Raw genomic sequence first — 15467 nt, forward strand, 5'->3', positions numbered from 1 at the left:
ATTTTTAAATCAATAAACAAGGTGACTAAATACGAAAACAAAAAGTCGTTGTTTTATTGCATTTTTATCCTTATAAGTTAATACGATAAGCCTTTGAGGTGTTTATAATTCAACTCCAAGCAGACACTTAACACATTTTTTAAAATACTTTTAACAGTTTGTTTTAAGATTTAGTTGTAATCGGGTATTGATTATTTGTCTGTTGATGTTGCTTTAAGTTAAGACTAAAGAACAAGAACTAATTCCTGTTATTGATTTTAATATAAGAATGCTCAATCTTCTGCACTAACAAATAGATTGTTTCAGGGTAGAAAATGATACTTGTAATAAATATTTTCTTGTCTCAAAAAAAAAAAAAAATACTAGTCAACAGCCACAACAAAACAATCGGGTTTTATTTTTTTTCTTTAACTAGTAAAATAACAAATATAAACTCCTTTATTATAACAAACTTTGTGCATGCAATAAGAGTAAGAAATATTAAAACAAACGTTCTCCTTTTAATAAAAGCTTTTGACGCTAATATATGAAATTTCCCATTTCCCATTATAGCATTTATTTTGGTAATCAAACATTTTTATTAAAAACAGTTCGTCAGCCGGGAATCGAACCCGGATCGACTGCTTGGAAGACCCCAAGCTGACCTTTACACCACGACACTAAGGGAAAAGATAATTTCTTATGCACAAATTTGGGAATACAACCTTCTGATCATTTGTTGACGGTGAGGGGGGGGGGGGGGTTATCGTCCTTAACGAGCTACTTATAGTGTTTTAAAGAAATATTTTCAGTTGCAGCGTTGGTAGTGTCGAATTCACAAATTATGAATAACTGAAAAGTAGAAAAAAAAACAACAACTAAATAGCGGCGTATGATATGCCGCGGGTCGGCTCGTTCTATTTAAAAATCTTACGTAACATATACTCGTAAATAATCCGGGGTTCGTTACAAAATGAAAATAATAATATAGACAATAAAATTATAATAATTTATGATAGGGACTTAAATGATTTCTTAAAATATCTGAGAACGAGAACATAAGACATCACCCCCATCTAACCCTTATGATGTAACAATCTAAGCGGGGTAAATTGTCTTGTGTGTAGGCCAGGGGTCGGCAACCTTTTGAGACGGAAGAGCCAAAAGTTACAATTTAAAAAATTTCCTAGTTTTTAAAGAGCCACTAACATTATTTTTTTTCAATATTTTGGTATTTCATATATGGATTAGGTAAATAAATTTGATTTTTGATTTGAGATAAATAGCGTTAAATATGAACTTATTGTTTCATATAAAAACAAACAAATGTTTCGCACAAAAACTGTTTTAGCTAGATCTGCTATGATAAAAGCAGTAATCACAAAATATAACTATATGACTATCCCAATACACTTTAGAAGCCAAACACTTATTTTTCTTTCTTTACGGACACCGCTGGTCCAGTAGGTATCTTTCATAGCCAGGCAGGCGTTAACATGGCAAACTCTAACAGTTTGATTACTGTATCGGTCGCTTCTGTCTTTGGTTCTCACAAGGCTTATCTTTCACCCTACTCAACCCAGAGTCCAGTACCTGGCTCAACTGTATGAAACCAATAACTAAAATACTTCGTCACTCGGGTCAAATTAATGCATACTGACAGGTAGAGGAATGTATTCTCTATAAAATAACATTCCCCATTTAACGATATTCGAAAACGTCGGCACTTCGACAGTGACAAAAATCGAATAGTCGCCACGGTGCTAGCTACAGCATAGCTGTGGGGCTGGGCCTGGTGCCCAAGCGGCTGTCGTATACTTTCTACCTTACCTTTTCTCACTGTTCTCTGATGAGTGTTTTAATCCTGTATAAAGTTGTTTTTCTTTAAGGTATAATATTTTTTATGAGATTTGAACATGAAATAGTATAACTATTAATATGTGTGCTTTGAACTCGAGAGCCGCAACCTTGACATCAAAAGAGCCGCCTGCGGCTCGCGAACCTCAGGTTGCCGACTCCTGGTGTAGGCGATATTTTCCTGACAGCACAACAAAAAATTTCATAGATTGTCTAACTAAGAGCAGGTAATTATCTCCCATATTATAAAATAACATTGTTAAAGGGAAAATGAAAATTATTCTTGGTAATATTTAATTAATACTTCGGAAAATACAATGCTTGTATAAAGTTTAAGTATTTTTTCTTATTAAAAAAATTTTTGTTGTTTAATTTAGTATTAAGAGTATTTTATGTCCAAAATTAATAAACACATTGACAATATAAGAAAACAAAAAGCTTGTTTCTTTTTACATTGTTATTGTTTAAAATTAAACGATACGCTTTCAATTGCACTGTGACGTTTTGATCAATGATCGTCAATTTTTTTTACAAGAATTAAAACAAACTTTCTCTTTTTAATAAAAGATTATGTTGCTAAAATATGTAATTTCCCAAATCCCATTATTGCATTTATTTTGTTGATCAAACAAAAAATTAGAAGGCTGTAGTTCCAAATTTACGCATTAGAAATTATCTCTCATATTGAATGTCGGTGGTGTAAAGGTCAGCATGGTTGCCTTCAAAACGGCCCGGATTAGATTCCCTGCTAACGCAATAATGTACAATATAAACGAGCTGACCCGCTATTTAGTTGTTTTACTTTCTATTTTTCAGTAATTCATAATTTGTGAATTCGACACTACCAACGTTGCGACTGAAAATAATTTGCTTTAAAACACTGTCACTATCTCGTGAAGGACGATTATCCTCCCCCACACTTTCTATTCCTCCCCACCCCCGTTAAAGCAGCCGTCCGTGACGACAGTTTACGGGCGACAATGAAAAGATCAAGCAGAACTTGTTTTTACCTCCCCTTAGTTTCAAATCTTTTAAAAACTAAATTATCTGCCCCAAATAGCCGTCACTTATTCGACCCGGTTCTACGATTGTAAACATTTAGTGTCAACTACAGCTCACCAGACTGGTAGGGGTGGTAGATATATGCCTTGAGAGCGGGGGAGTAACGTCATGCGTTTACGTGGTGTCTCGCACGGTCCCCATGAAGAGAATCATATATATAGATGTTGTTTCCCAAATGCTATAAAGGGAATTTTAAAATATTGGTTGACCTACATGAAAACAATAACGTTTTGTTGAACGTTGTAGCCCTAATGACCCAAAAAAAAAACCACTCCCTACAATTTAGATAAAATTAAGTGACACGTCAGCTAACAACTTCTCTCTTTCTCTTACTCAACCCCCCCCCCTTTCCACACACACACAAACATTTTATCACTGAGGATAATGTAGCAAAAAATGTTTTATTTTAACTATACAGTCAATATTTCCATGTTGCAGACCCACTGAAGACTTCTGCATGACTCAAGACACGTAACGCGGCTTCCCCTTACTTCTCTTCTATGGTTATTGATTCAATGCATTGCTTTATATTCACTTGAGGAGTTTGTTTTGATTTTGCAATAAAAGTTTGTATTTATTTGCAATAAAATTTGTATTTAAAAATTTATTTAGTATCACAATTGTTAATGGCTCAACCCCTTTGTTGAGTCAAAGGGGAACAACCTTGGAAATATTACGTAACTCAGGACAGTATTTTTTTTTTTGTAAACACAATATTAATCTCTTAACTTATTGTCGATTTCACTACGTCATAATAAATAATTACAGGTTTTATTTTAAATTAAATTATTTGCATAAGATGTTTTGCATATACACATAATTTTGTTTACTTGTTTTGACTTTAAAAATTGTTTTACTTAAACATCGAAAACAATAGAGTTTCAGTCGTGACAAAAAAAAAGCATTAAATCCATACACAGAGAGCATTAAATCCAAGATATTTACTTAATTACTTGCCAGTTATTTACTAGACTCACTATATTTAAAGTTGACGAGCTTAGTTAAACATCTTAAGCGTCTTAACATACGTCCGTGCATCAGTGAGGATGTTTAAACTAAAAAGGTAATTAAAAAAAGAATTTAAAAATCAGGCGAAAAGAGAATAAGAGGATAAAATATGTGAAAAATGAGAAAGAGATATCCTAAACTTGATTGTCTTTAATAGGCACAGGACAAAATTTGTTATTGTTTTTATTTAAATTAATGATTCAGGAATTTTAAAAAACGTAGTCTTTTGACAAATATTTAAAATGTAACGGAATTAAAAGGCATTATTCAATTGGGATCTTAAAATTGTTTCGATTAAAGCTAAAAAAGCAATAATTTCTTTTATACATCTGCCTAGAGGTAGAGCACTAGACTGCTAACCCGAAAGTCTCGTGTTCGAATCCGGGTCCAAGCCAGTAGAACCAGCTCTGGTGGATACCTAACACGCCATATGGAAACTAAAGGCGGCTGGCCATAGTGCTGATCACATTATCCCTTCATATACCGAGGTCAAGAAATATGAACTCTACCTCATCTGCCCAAAAGATCGTTTGATCTAAAGAGGAATACTAACCAAAAGTAAATATATTAAAATGAAATAGGCCTATAATAAAAAAAATAAAAAAAAATTAAAACATGCGACTTGATTAAATTAACGAACTGAATTTTAAAAAAAAAAACTAATGCAGTTTATATTTCCTTAGTATTAAAATATAAATCAACAATATTTTGATAGGTAAACCAAAAATTCCAATAAAATATCATACGTAACCGTAACATATACTCGTTAATAAGCCGTCTTTGTAACAAAATGAAAATAAAAAATACAATAAAATTGTAATAATTTCTAATAGGGACATAAACCATTTCTCAAAATATCTCCGAATGAGAACATAAAACATCACCTCCGTCTAACTTTTATAAAATAACAATCTGAGCAAGGTAAATTGTCTTGAGTATAAGGGATATTTTCCTGACAACCTAACGAATAATTTCAATGATTGCCTAACTTCGACTACATTTTGTTATCTCCCATGATGTATATAACATTGCCAAAGGGAAGCGAAAGGGTATTCTCCATAATATTTTAATTAATACTTTGGACAGTATAATATTTATATAAATTTTATAAGTCTAAGAGTTTTTTTATTAACAAAAAATAACGTTTTGTTGCCTAATTTAGCAATGAGAACTTTTTCTAATATTAATCAATAATTTGATCAAATAAGAAAACAAAAATGCTGTTCTTTAATTACATTTTTATTGTTTTAAATATTACGATACGCTTTCAATGGCATTTGTTCCAACGCATATTCGAATTTCTTTTAAATCTTCAAGTAAACAGCCACAACAAACAAAGCATATCTCAATTAATTTTAATAACATTCTTAGTTAAATAACCAATATAAAAACCTTTACAAAAATTTAAATCATTTTTAGCATGCAACGAAAATAAAAAAATTAAACAAACTTTCTCATTTTAATAAAAGCTTATGTTGCTAACATATGCAGCGGTTATCAAATAAAACGAGCTGACCCACTATTTAGTTGTTTTACTTTCTCTTTTTCAGTAGTTCATAATATGTGAATTCGACACTATCAATGTTGTGACTGAAAATATTTTGCTTTCAAAACTCTATCACTAGCTCGTGACGGATGATAATCCTCACCCACACTTTCTACTCCTCCCTACCGCAACCCCCCCCCCCCCCCCGTTAAAGCAGCCGTACATGACGACAATAAAAAGATCAAGCAGAACTTGTTATTACCTCCCCTTAGTTTCAAATCTTTTAAAAACTAAATTATCTGCCCCTAATAACAGTCACGAATTCGACCCGGCTCTACGATTGTAAACATTTAGTGTTTACTAGAGCTCACCAGGCTGGTGGGGGTCGGGGGGGGGGTGGCTATATGCCGAGAGAACGGGGAAGTAACGGCGTGCGTCTACTTGGTGTCTCGCATGGTCCACATGAAGAGAATCATATATATATAGATGTTGATTCCCAAATGCTATAAAGGGAATTTTAAAATGTGCGTTAACCTACAAGAAAACAATAATGTTTTGTTGAACCTACAGATAATTTTAATGTTGCATCATTTATTTAAATATCTGACTGTTTTTATTTAGCTTTTTACCACTTGTCTGTCAAAATCATCGGTTTTTTTTTTCGTCCGCCAAAGACAATAGTTGTCTTCCAGCGTGCCACTGGAAACACTGCCCCCCCCCCCCCTACCCCCATTCACCCCCACTTCCCTTCCTGAGAGATTTGTGGGGAAAAACAAGAAACCCTGCCATTTTTTTTTGTCTTAGACCATGTCAAATTCCTCCTTTCTCCGTACTAATGTTAAACAGTCTTAGCCCAGCGTAGTCTAGTTCTAGTGTCTGTTTTCACCAGTAACCTTCTTTATTAGATCTCCTTCAACCGAAAATAAGTTTCCGTACGTCAAGAAGGTCATAAAAAATACATTTTTTAAAAAACGATTTTACAACCACCTCTCCATTATGGAATATGGTCCCAAAAAGTCAGTCCTCCATCCCCCACTGCCACACATAGTCCCAAAAAGTCAGCCCCCACTACCCATTGTCACATATAGTACCAAAAAGTTAGTCCTCCATCCCCCATTGTCACATATAGTCCCAAAAAGTTAGTCCTCCATCCCCCATTGTCACATTTAGTCCCAAATAGTTTTTCCTCCATCCCCCATTGTCACATATAGTCCCAAAAAGTCAGTCCTCCATCCCCCATTGTCACATACAGTACCAAAAAGTCAGTCCTCCATCCCCCATTGTCACATATAGTCCCAAAAAGTCAGTCCTCCATCCCCCATTGTCACATATAGTCCCAAAAAGTCAGTCCTCCATCCCCCATTGTCACATATAGTCCCAAAAAGTCAGTCCTCCATCCCCCATTGTCACATATAGTCCCAAAAAGTCAGTCCTCCATCCCCCATTGTCACATATAGTCCCAAAAAGTTAGTCCTCCATCCCCCATTGTCACATATAGTCCCAAAAAGTTAGTCCTCCATCCCCCATTGTCACATTTAGTCCCAAATAGTTTTTCCTCCATCCCCCATTGTCACATATAGTCCCAAATAGTTTTTCCTCCATCCCCCATTGTCACATATAGTCCCAAAAAGTCAGTCCTCCATCCCAGATAATGCAGTCACACCTCAGCCTATACCCCCACTATGCCTGCGAATTGCATTTAAAAAAAAAAAAAGTCCTTTCTTAAATGTATTATGAGCTTAATCAACTATAACTTTGAAATTTTAGAAAAAACTTCCTTTTAAAAGCGAGTTACCAGCTCAGTATCAAGTTTAAAAATTTACTTTTTAAAATAAAAACCCTACTCCACCCTTTAACCTTAATCAATGGCAACACTTCGACACCATATTCCACCCCACCTTACCACCAACCCCCTCCCCCGTTGTTATGTGGTTTATTGATGACCCTACACAAGTCAAATTCCTCGTTTGACATCTGATAGTGTCAATAGTTGACTTATACAAAATTGAAATTTCCAGTTAAAGTTTCTTCACAGAAATACAGGATGTAAGTGCAAATATTGATCAACAGGTGTTTCTGTATGATGTTTTTGTTTTGTTTTTCAAATGATGTCAATATATTAGGTTGTACATAGCAGACAATATTTAAGTTTTACAGTTTTTAACTTTGGATAAAAGCTGGCTTAATTAATTCATAATACACAGGATAAATACATTAATTAATTACTCAATCATTGTTAACGTGTGATTGGTAGGCGGTGTAGTCATACATCATAGTTACACATTTGTTTTCCATTTTGGTATGTTCATCGACGTCGGTGGTGTAAAGGTCAGCATGGTTGTCTCTCAAGTAGTCGATACGGGTTCGATTCCCGGCTGACGCACATTTTTTATTTGCCTAGATCAAAGTTGTATCTCCAAATAGATTCAACATTCTTAACCCTGTCATATACGCAGTTTCAAGTATAGAACTCGTATCGACTGCTTGGAAGGCAACCATGCTGACCTTTACTCCACCGACGCCAATGCACGTACCAACTTAGATTTATTTAAAATTCCAATCGGGCAGTGGTTGAATCGACGGTGATTCATTTGAAGATTGACATGTTTTGTGTCACAAGTCAGTGGAAAGCCCCTGAGTACACCCAACTCTGATGGGTTCCTGACTCACGATAAGAAACTAAAGGCGGCTGGGCATAGTTTTGACCACACTATCCCTTCATATATTGAGGTCAAGAAACTCTACTTCATCTGCCAAAAATCTATAAAAAATGTAGCAGGCCTATCATAACAATAATTTTAAAAATTAAAAAATAAGGCAGTAAAGTTAAAAACAAATGTAGATTATATTTCTGTGGTATTAAAATTTAAATCAACAATATTTTGATAGGTAAACCATAAAAGTCTATTAAAAAACCATTCGTAACATATACTCGTATATAAGCCGTCTTTGTTACAAAATGAAAGAAAAATATAGGCAATTAAATTATAATAATTTCTGATAGGGACGTCAATGATTTCTCAAAATATCTGCGAACGAGACCATAAGATATCTCCCTATCTATCCCTTATGATGTAACAATCAAAGATGGGTAAATTGTCTTGAGTGTGTCGATATTTTCCTGACAACACAACGAATTATTTCAATGATTTTCTTACTAAGAGCAATTAATTACCTCCCATATTAAACGACAACTTTGTTAAAGGAAAAATAGAAATGTATTCTCATTAATTTATTAATTAATACTTCGGGAAGTACAATGCTTATACAAAGTTTATTAATGTTTTTTTTATTAGCAAAACACATTGATGGTTGTTTAATTCAGTAAATAGAGTATTTTATTTTTAACATTAATAAAAAATGTGACTATATACGAAAACGAAACAGCTGTTGTTTTATTACATTATTATCCTTTAAAAAAACGATACGCCTTTAATTGTATTGCTGGATCTTCTTCGATTGTTCTGCTGATTATTTTAAAATCCTCAATTAAGGACATAAACAAGAAATGGGGCACGAAGAAGAAGAGCATCATTCAGCATCACCCCAAAATAGTGGAAATTTCAAGTTTCAGAATGTTGCAATGGCTTTATTTAAAGTTTTCGACGGGCCAGTGACTTATGTACGAGAGAAGGTGGTGTTACCTATTCAGAGCAGGAACCAAACCAAGTATTATCAAAGGCATTTCAATAGGGTCCCAACAGTGGACCAGTGTGATGAAGAAGATCCAGTTTGCATCTATGAAGCTGACCAGCAGTTCCACAGAGACAGGATGGTTGACAGCGATATTGTCAGGATTCTGAGGCAAAGAAAGATTGAATGCTATGCGTGGGAAGGTCCTGATAAAAAATACAAATGTCAACAGATTGATGAAGATTATAACCAGGCGCCTGTTAACTGGTTCATCAAATATAGTGATATGAGAAGCGGGAAAGGTGCTTTATAGGCCTACATGAAACAGAAACATAGACTTATTTGGGAGAGAAGGAATCCAGGTAAAAAAAATTACACTGAATAAATAGTTCTATTCAAGATATTAGGTTTTAAATAAATGAACTAATTAGAATGTGTATACTCGCTGTTGATGTCAAGTCTATGAAAACGTAGTTGATTAAAAGAAAAAATTGTGTTAACAGTTCAATCTGATTTGCCAATATTTTTATTTTCATTATTGATTCAACTGACCTAAAAATAAGGACAATTTAAACAATTTTCCTGTTATAAAAACTTAATTCATCTTGTTTTCAGTGCTTTAGTTTTCAAAATAGCCATGTTTTGAAACTTTTTTAACTTGCTGATTTTCAGTTGAATAAAAATGTGTAACTTGTCTTAAAAAAAAAAAAAAAATAAAATAAAATCCTCAATTAAACGGAAAGGAAAAATATGGAAAGTTAAAGATAATTACAACACAATAACAGACAAACTCATGGAATAACTTATAACAGCGATCCCACAAAAGACGACCAAGAAACTTGGGCCGTACTTAACAATAAAATAATTCTCAATCTGGAAAAATACCAATACTGCAAAACAACTATCTTTGCCACAACTGCATTAGTAAACAGACACATCATTCCAAAAATAATTTTCGCAGCGACATACTCTACAATTCCCAACTCGTTTAATAAACAAACAAACAAGCAAATTAGATCATTCATTTTCAAAAACACTATTATAAACATTAGCCACAAAACATGAATACAAAACAAATTAAATGGAGGTATAGGGCTACATGACATTTTATAAAGAAACGCTAGCAACATTCCGAGGAAACAAAAGCATTATTGGGGAAGACACACACAAAATATACGACATCCTAATCAAACAACAAGCGACAACCTTATACACCAGGATTAGTTGGCCCAGGGAACACAATATAATATATATATATATATATATATATATATATATATATATATATATATATATATATATATATATATATATATATATTAGAAACCTACATAATAAAATCTTTACACCAAAAGAAAGGGAATTAGCGTACAGACTGATTTTTAATACAACACCAGTGTTACGAAATACAAAGTCAAATCAAAATGTTAAAATAACTTGTCAAACGTCAAACAAAATATACAAGAAACCGAGAAACACATTCATTTGCTTGTACATTAGTACAGAAAGCAAAGCAAACACTTGAGAAAATATTAAAAACTACCAATCAAACAGCCACAAGAAATAAAGTAATCACACTTAACTTAATTTTTCTAATTAACACGACTAGACAAAGAACAGAAGACGAAAACAGACTAGTTGCAAACGGCTATTTATAGATCGACTATGTGGGGAAATATGAATAAATTCAGATTTTATTTTAAAAAATGCACTAACACCGAGGTAAAATGAATATTTCAAGCAAAGCTAAGACATAGACTGGGAACTCTCACCTAACAAAACAAAACAAAAAAAATTAATCAGCCACAACATGGCTACGCAGCACAACAGCCAGTAACAAGCATGTATGCAGTCTTCACACAGATATCGACACCATAGAAAGAAACATCCGTCCCTCAAATCTCACAACAACAAACAATCTTGCTGACATCAACAACCAAAAGGAAGAAAGAACCGGAGCAAATATCAAAAGCAGCTTAAGTTAATGTAGGAGACAGCGAGTCAGCAGCCGCCACCCCGTCCAAAACACCGATTGAAGATCGACTCAACAATTGTCTACTCTACTTTTGTTTGTTCCTCGGACCACAGGCAAACCTTATGGTTAAGGAACACTTCGACGCTTTAAACTGTCGCATATGCAAACTTACAATAGATACAAACATGCTCAAACATTTTGCAACGAAACACCCACAGGACATTTAGATTCAAGTGCTCGTATTGTGAGGCTACAGACACCCACTTTACCACAAAGAAACAGCTAAAAGCGCACCTCAAAAGCTGGCACTCAGACAACGACCAAGCACACACCAAAGTTTATTGAAGACAAGAATCAAACAACGAAGGAACATATGTCTACAGAGATGAAGAGCACTAGTCCAAGCCAGAGGCGTAACGACGTGGGAGGAGGTAAGTACATATATCCCCGAGCGCAGACCCTAGGGGCGCCAAAATAAGCTCATTGTAGCTGCTATTTTGAATTACAAATATAAAATATATATATGGCGGGGAGGGGGGGAAGACGCCAAATTGAAAGTTTGTCTCCGGGAGGGGTTGCTACCTCTGATTCAACCAACAATGAAAAATAACAACAATGTTTCAAATGACAACCAACCAACACCATAAGAGCTTAAACAATCGTAAATTTTGTGTATTAAATCCAAGCTTTTTATCTGGTAAAAAACAATTTTAAAATATTCCTCGTCTAGTAATTCTATTAATTAGAATCACTACGCATTTAATTTATGATCATGTATTTGAAATTGTATTTAAATAAATCGGGAGTGATCTCCCCTAAACTTTCTCGAATATTCTAATATAACACTACGGGGTATGGCAACTAGGGACAATATTTTTAAAGCCATTTTTAATTACTTAAACTTTTTATAATAGAATAGAATCTCGTAAAACAAACGTTCATTGAAAATTTCAAGTTCTATAAAAAAAAAAACATTGACACTACCAGACGTAAAAACAATAATAATGAGGGATGGGGTGGGGTGAATAGCTGTTCAGGGGTAGAGGTGGGACGGGGTTAAGGGAGTCAGGACCACTTTTGCGTTGTAGAAAGTAATGTTTGAAACTGAATCTCAGCATTTATTTCAGGTTTTAAAAGACTATTTTTGTAAACTGTAATAGAATTGTGTAAGCTATTGATATGCTTAGTGTTGAAACAGCTCAGCAAATATTTCAGAAAGAAATCGATATATTACGAGAAGAAATGCTGCGATTTTGTAAATATGGTAAGGGGGGGGGGGGGGGGGAGGGGGCTGAGCAAGGCGTGGTTAGCATAGTTATGACGTCATTTTATGAAAGTTTTGAGTTTGTGGGGGGGGGGGGGTAACTTTGGGACTTTCAGTCTTTATGATAACTGGCATGTTGATGTTATTATATTTCCTAGAATCAGTAAAATTTAAAATAAAAATTAACTATTAACAATTTTTGTAAAAAGGAAAAAAAAAGTAAAAATAATCCTTGCGTCAGCCGGGAATCAAAGCAGGATCGACTGCTTGAAAGGCAACCATGCTGACCTTTACACAACCGCTGCCGGTAAATACCTACGCTCAATTACGTTGAAATTCAAATCGGATAGTGAATAATTTGACAAACATATAATCGTAAATAAGCCGTCTTTGTTACAAAATGAATATAAACAAAAAGACAATAAAATTATAATAATTTCTGATAGGGACGTAAATGATTTCTCACCCATCTTACCCTTATAATGTAACAATCTGAGCTAGGTAAATTGTCCTTAGTATAGGGCAGGGGTCGGCAACCTTTTGAAGCGGAAGAGCCAAAAGTTACAATTTTCAAAATGTCCTTGGTTTTAAAGAGCCATTAACATTTTTTTATTTCAAATATTTTATTTTTTTATTAAGATTATTAGTATTTGTTCAAGGAGCTGGAGAGCCGCATCTTGAGATCAAAAGAGCCGCATGCGGCTCGCGAGCCGCAGGTTGCCGACCCCTGGTATAGGGGATATTTTTCTGACAACACAACGAATAATTTCAATGATTGCCTAAGTGCAGTCAATTATCTCCCATATTTAAATAAAAATCGGTTAAAGGGAAACTAGAAATATATTCTTGTTAATATATTAATTAATACTTCGGGAAGTGCAATAATTTTATCATGTTTATGAGTTTATTTTTTGTTAACAAAAGCATTTTTGTTGTTTAATTTAGCATTTGGAGTATTTTAGTTTTTTAATCAATAAACAAGGTGACTAAATACGAAAACAAAAAGTCGTTGTTTTATTGCATTTTATCCTTATAAATAAATACGATACGCCTTTGTAGGTGTTTCTAAATATACTCCAAGCAGACACTTAACACATTTTTTTTAATACTTGTAACAGTTTGTTTTAAGATTTATTTGTAATCGGGTAATGATTATTTGTCTGTTGATGTTGCTTTAAGTTAAGACTAAAGAACAAGAACTAATTCCTGTTATTGTTTTTAATATAAGAATGCTCAATCTTCTGCACTAACAAATAGATTGTTTCAGGGTAGAAAATAATACTTGTAATAAATATTTTCTTGTCTCAAAAAAAAAAAAAAAAAAATTTAAATACTAGTCAACAGCCACAACAAAACAATCGGGTTTTATTTTGTTTCTTTAACTAGTAAAATAACAAATATAAACTCCTTTGTTATAACAAACTTTGTGCATGCAATGAGAGTAAGAAATATTAAAACAAACGTTCTCCTTTTACTAAAAGCTTTTGACGCTAAAATATGTAATTTCCCATTTCCCATTATAGCATTTATTTTGGTAATCAAATATTTTTATTAAAAAAGAGTTTGTCAGCCGTGAATCGAACCCGGGTCGACTGCTTGGAAGACCACATGCTGACCTTTACACCACGACACTCAATATGACAAACTATCTATATATATAATTCTCCTCTTCGAGCCGTTAGAAAACAAGCTGCAAACGCTCTCCCTACCTCCCCACCCCTACATGGTTTTAGTGAGCTGTGTTCACTCTAAATGTTTACAAGCAGAGCCAACGATTTTAAACGTAGGGGGGGGGGGGGGGGGAGGGGGGGGGGGAGGAAGGGGGGGGGAGGAAGGGGGGGGGGGGGGTTATGGTCCTTAACAAGCTACTTATAGTGTTTTAAAGAAATATTTTCAGTGTCAGCGTTGGTACTGTCGAATTCACAAATTATGAATTATTGAAAATTAGAAACAACTAAATAGCGGCGTATGTTATGCCGCGGGCCGGCTCGTAATTTATAATGCACACATTTGGGAATACAACCTTCTGATCATTTGCTGACGGTGATTGAGTATTCTTACCATCAATTGACGTCACACACCTTGAAGTCTAGCTGAAGTGTACGTACGACTCAGACCAGAGCCATTGAACAACTAGAAATAGAACTTTACTTAGTTAACTAAGTGATTGATTTGAACAATAACGTCGTGAATACACCACTGAAAATATCCATTGACACTTCCAGACGTAAAAACGATGATTTGTATTGACCTTTTTGGGGTCACCCAAAAACCACATCACACTAGTGGGGAATAGGGAGGAAGAAAATAAATTTTAAAAATACTATGCGTCAGCCGGGACTCGAACCCGGATCGACTGCTTGGAAGGCAACCATGCTGACCTTTACACCACCGACGCCGATATATTGTTGCCGTCAAATTCATTTTAAATCCCATCGGTAAATACAGACCTAAAGCATTAAAATCATTCTTTGACAGTGATTGATTTGAAGATTTACGTCGTTAATATACTGCGCACATTTCGTGGGGGGTGGGGGAGGGGGGGGGAGGCGACCAAACTTTTATTGAAAATGTTAAATTCTAAAAAACCAACCATTGACACCACTATAGGTAATAACAATAATAATGAGAGATGGGGTGGGGGTGGATCACTGATCAGGGGTAGAGGGGGAGGGGGTTCAGGGAGTCAGGATCACTTTTGCGTTGTAGAAAGTAATGTTTCAAACTGAATCACAGCATTTATTTCACTTTTTGAAAGACTATTTTTGTAAACTGTAATAGAATTGAGTAACCTATTGATGTGCTTAGTGTTGAAACAGCTCAGCAAATATTTCAGAAAGAAATGGATATATTAAAATAAGAAAAGCTGCGATTTTAGAAATATGGTTGGGTGGGGGGTGGGGCTGGGCAATGAGTGGTTAGCATAGGTATGACGTCATTTTATGGTGTGTGTGTGGGGGGGGGGGGTAACTTTGGGACTTTCAGTCTATGTGATAACTGGCATGTTGATTTTATTATATTTCCTAGGATTATTAAAAAAAAATGTTACTATTAACGACCTTTGTAAAAGTAAAAAAAGTAAAAAAAACCTTGCTTTAGCTACGCTCAATTCCATTCAAATTCAAATCGGATAGTGAATAATTTGAAATACATATAATCTATCTATATATATAATTCTCTTCTTGGATACGTTAGAAAACAAG

At 34.4% G+C, this 15467-nt stretch overlaps 1 protein-coding gene and 1 non-coding gene across 2 annotated transcripts; one reads left to right on the forward strand and one right to left on the reverse strand.

The window, feature by feature from the left end:
* Positions 1 to 8892: 8892 nt before the first annotated feature.
* On the forward strand, positions 8893 to 9372 carry LOC131949508 (NADH dehydrogenase [ubiquinone] 1 beta subcomplex subunit 10-like). The gene has a single exon (XM_059311401.1). The coding sequence runs from the start codon at positions 8901 to 8903 to the stop codon at positions 9336 to 9338; it is 438 nt and encodes a 145-aa protein (XP_059167384.1). The 5' UTR covers positions 8893 to 8900; the 3' UTR covers positions 9339 to 9372.
* A 5218-nt stretch (positions 9373 to 14590) lies between these two features.
* Positions 14591 to 14662, reverse strand: Trnag-ucc (transfer RNA glycine (anticodon UCC)). The gene has a single exon. It is a non-coding gene; the product is annotated as a tRNA-Gly (tRNA).
* Between the last annotated feature and the right edge of the window lie 805 nt (positions 14663 to 15467).

The sequence above is a fragment of the Physella acuta genome, unplaced genomic scaffold (genome assembly GCF_028476545.2).
Source record: "Physella acuta isolate Inbredline_101_S28 unplaced genomic scaffold, ASM2847654v3 ptg000699l, whole genome shotgun sequence".
Taxonomy (NCBI): domain Eukaryota; kingdom Metazoa; phylum Mollusca; class Gastropoda; family Physidae; genus Physella; species Physella acuta.

Excerpts from the sequence above, each read along its gene's own strand:
- LOC131949508 (XM_059311401.1), top strand. The coding sequence starts at position 8,901 with ATGGGGCACGAAGAAGAAGAGCATCATTCAGCATCACCCCAAAATAGT.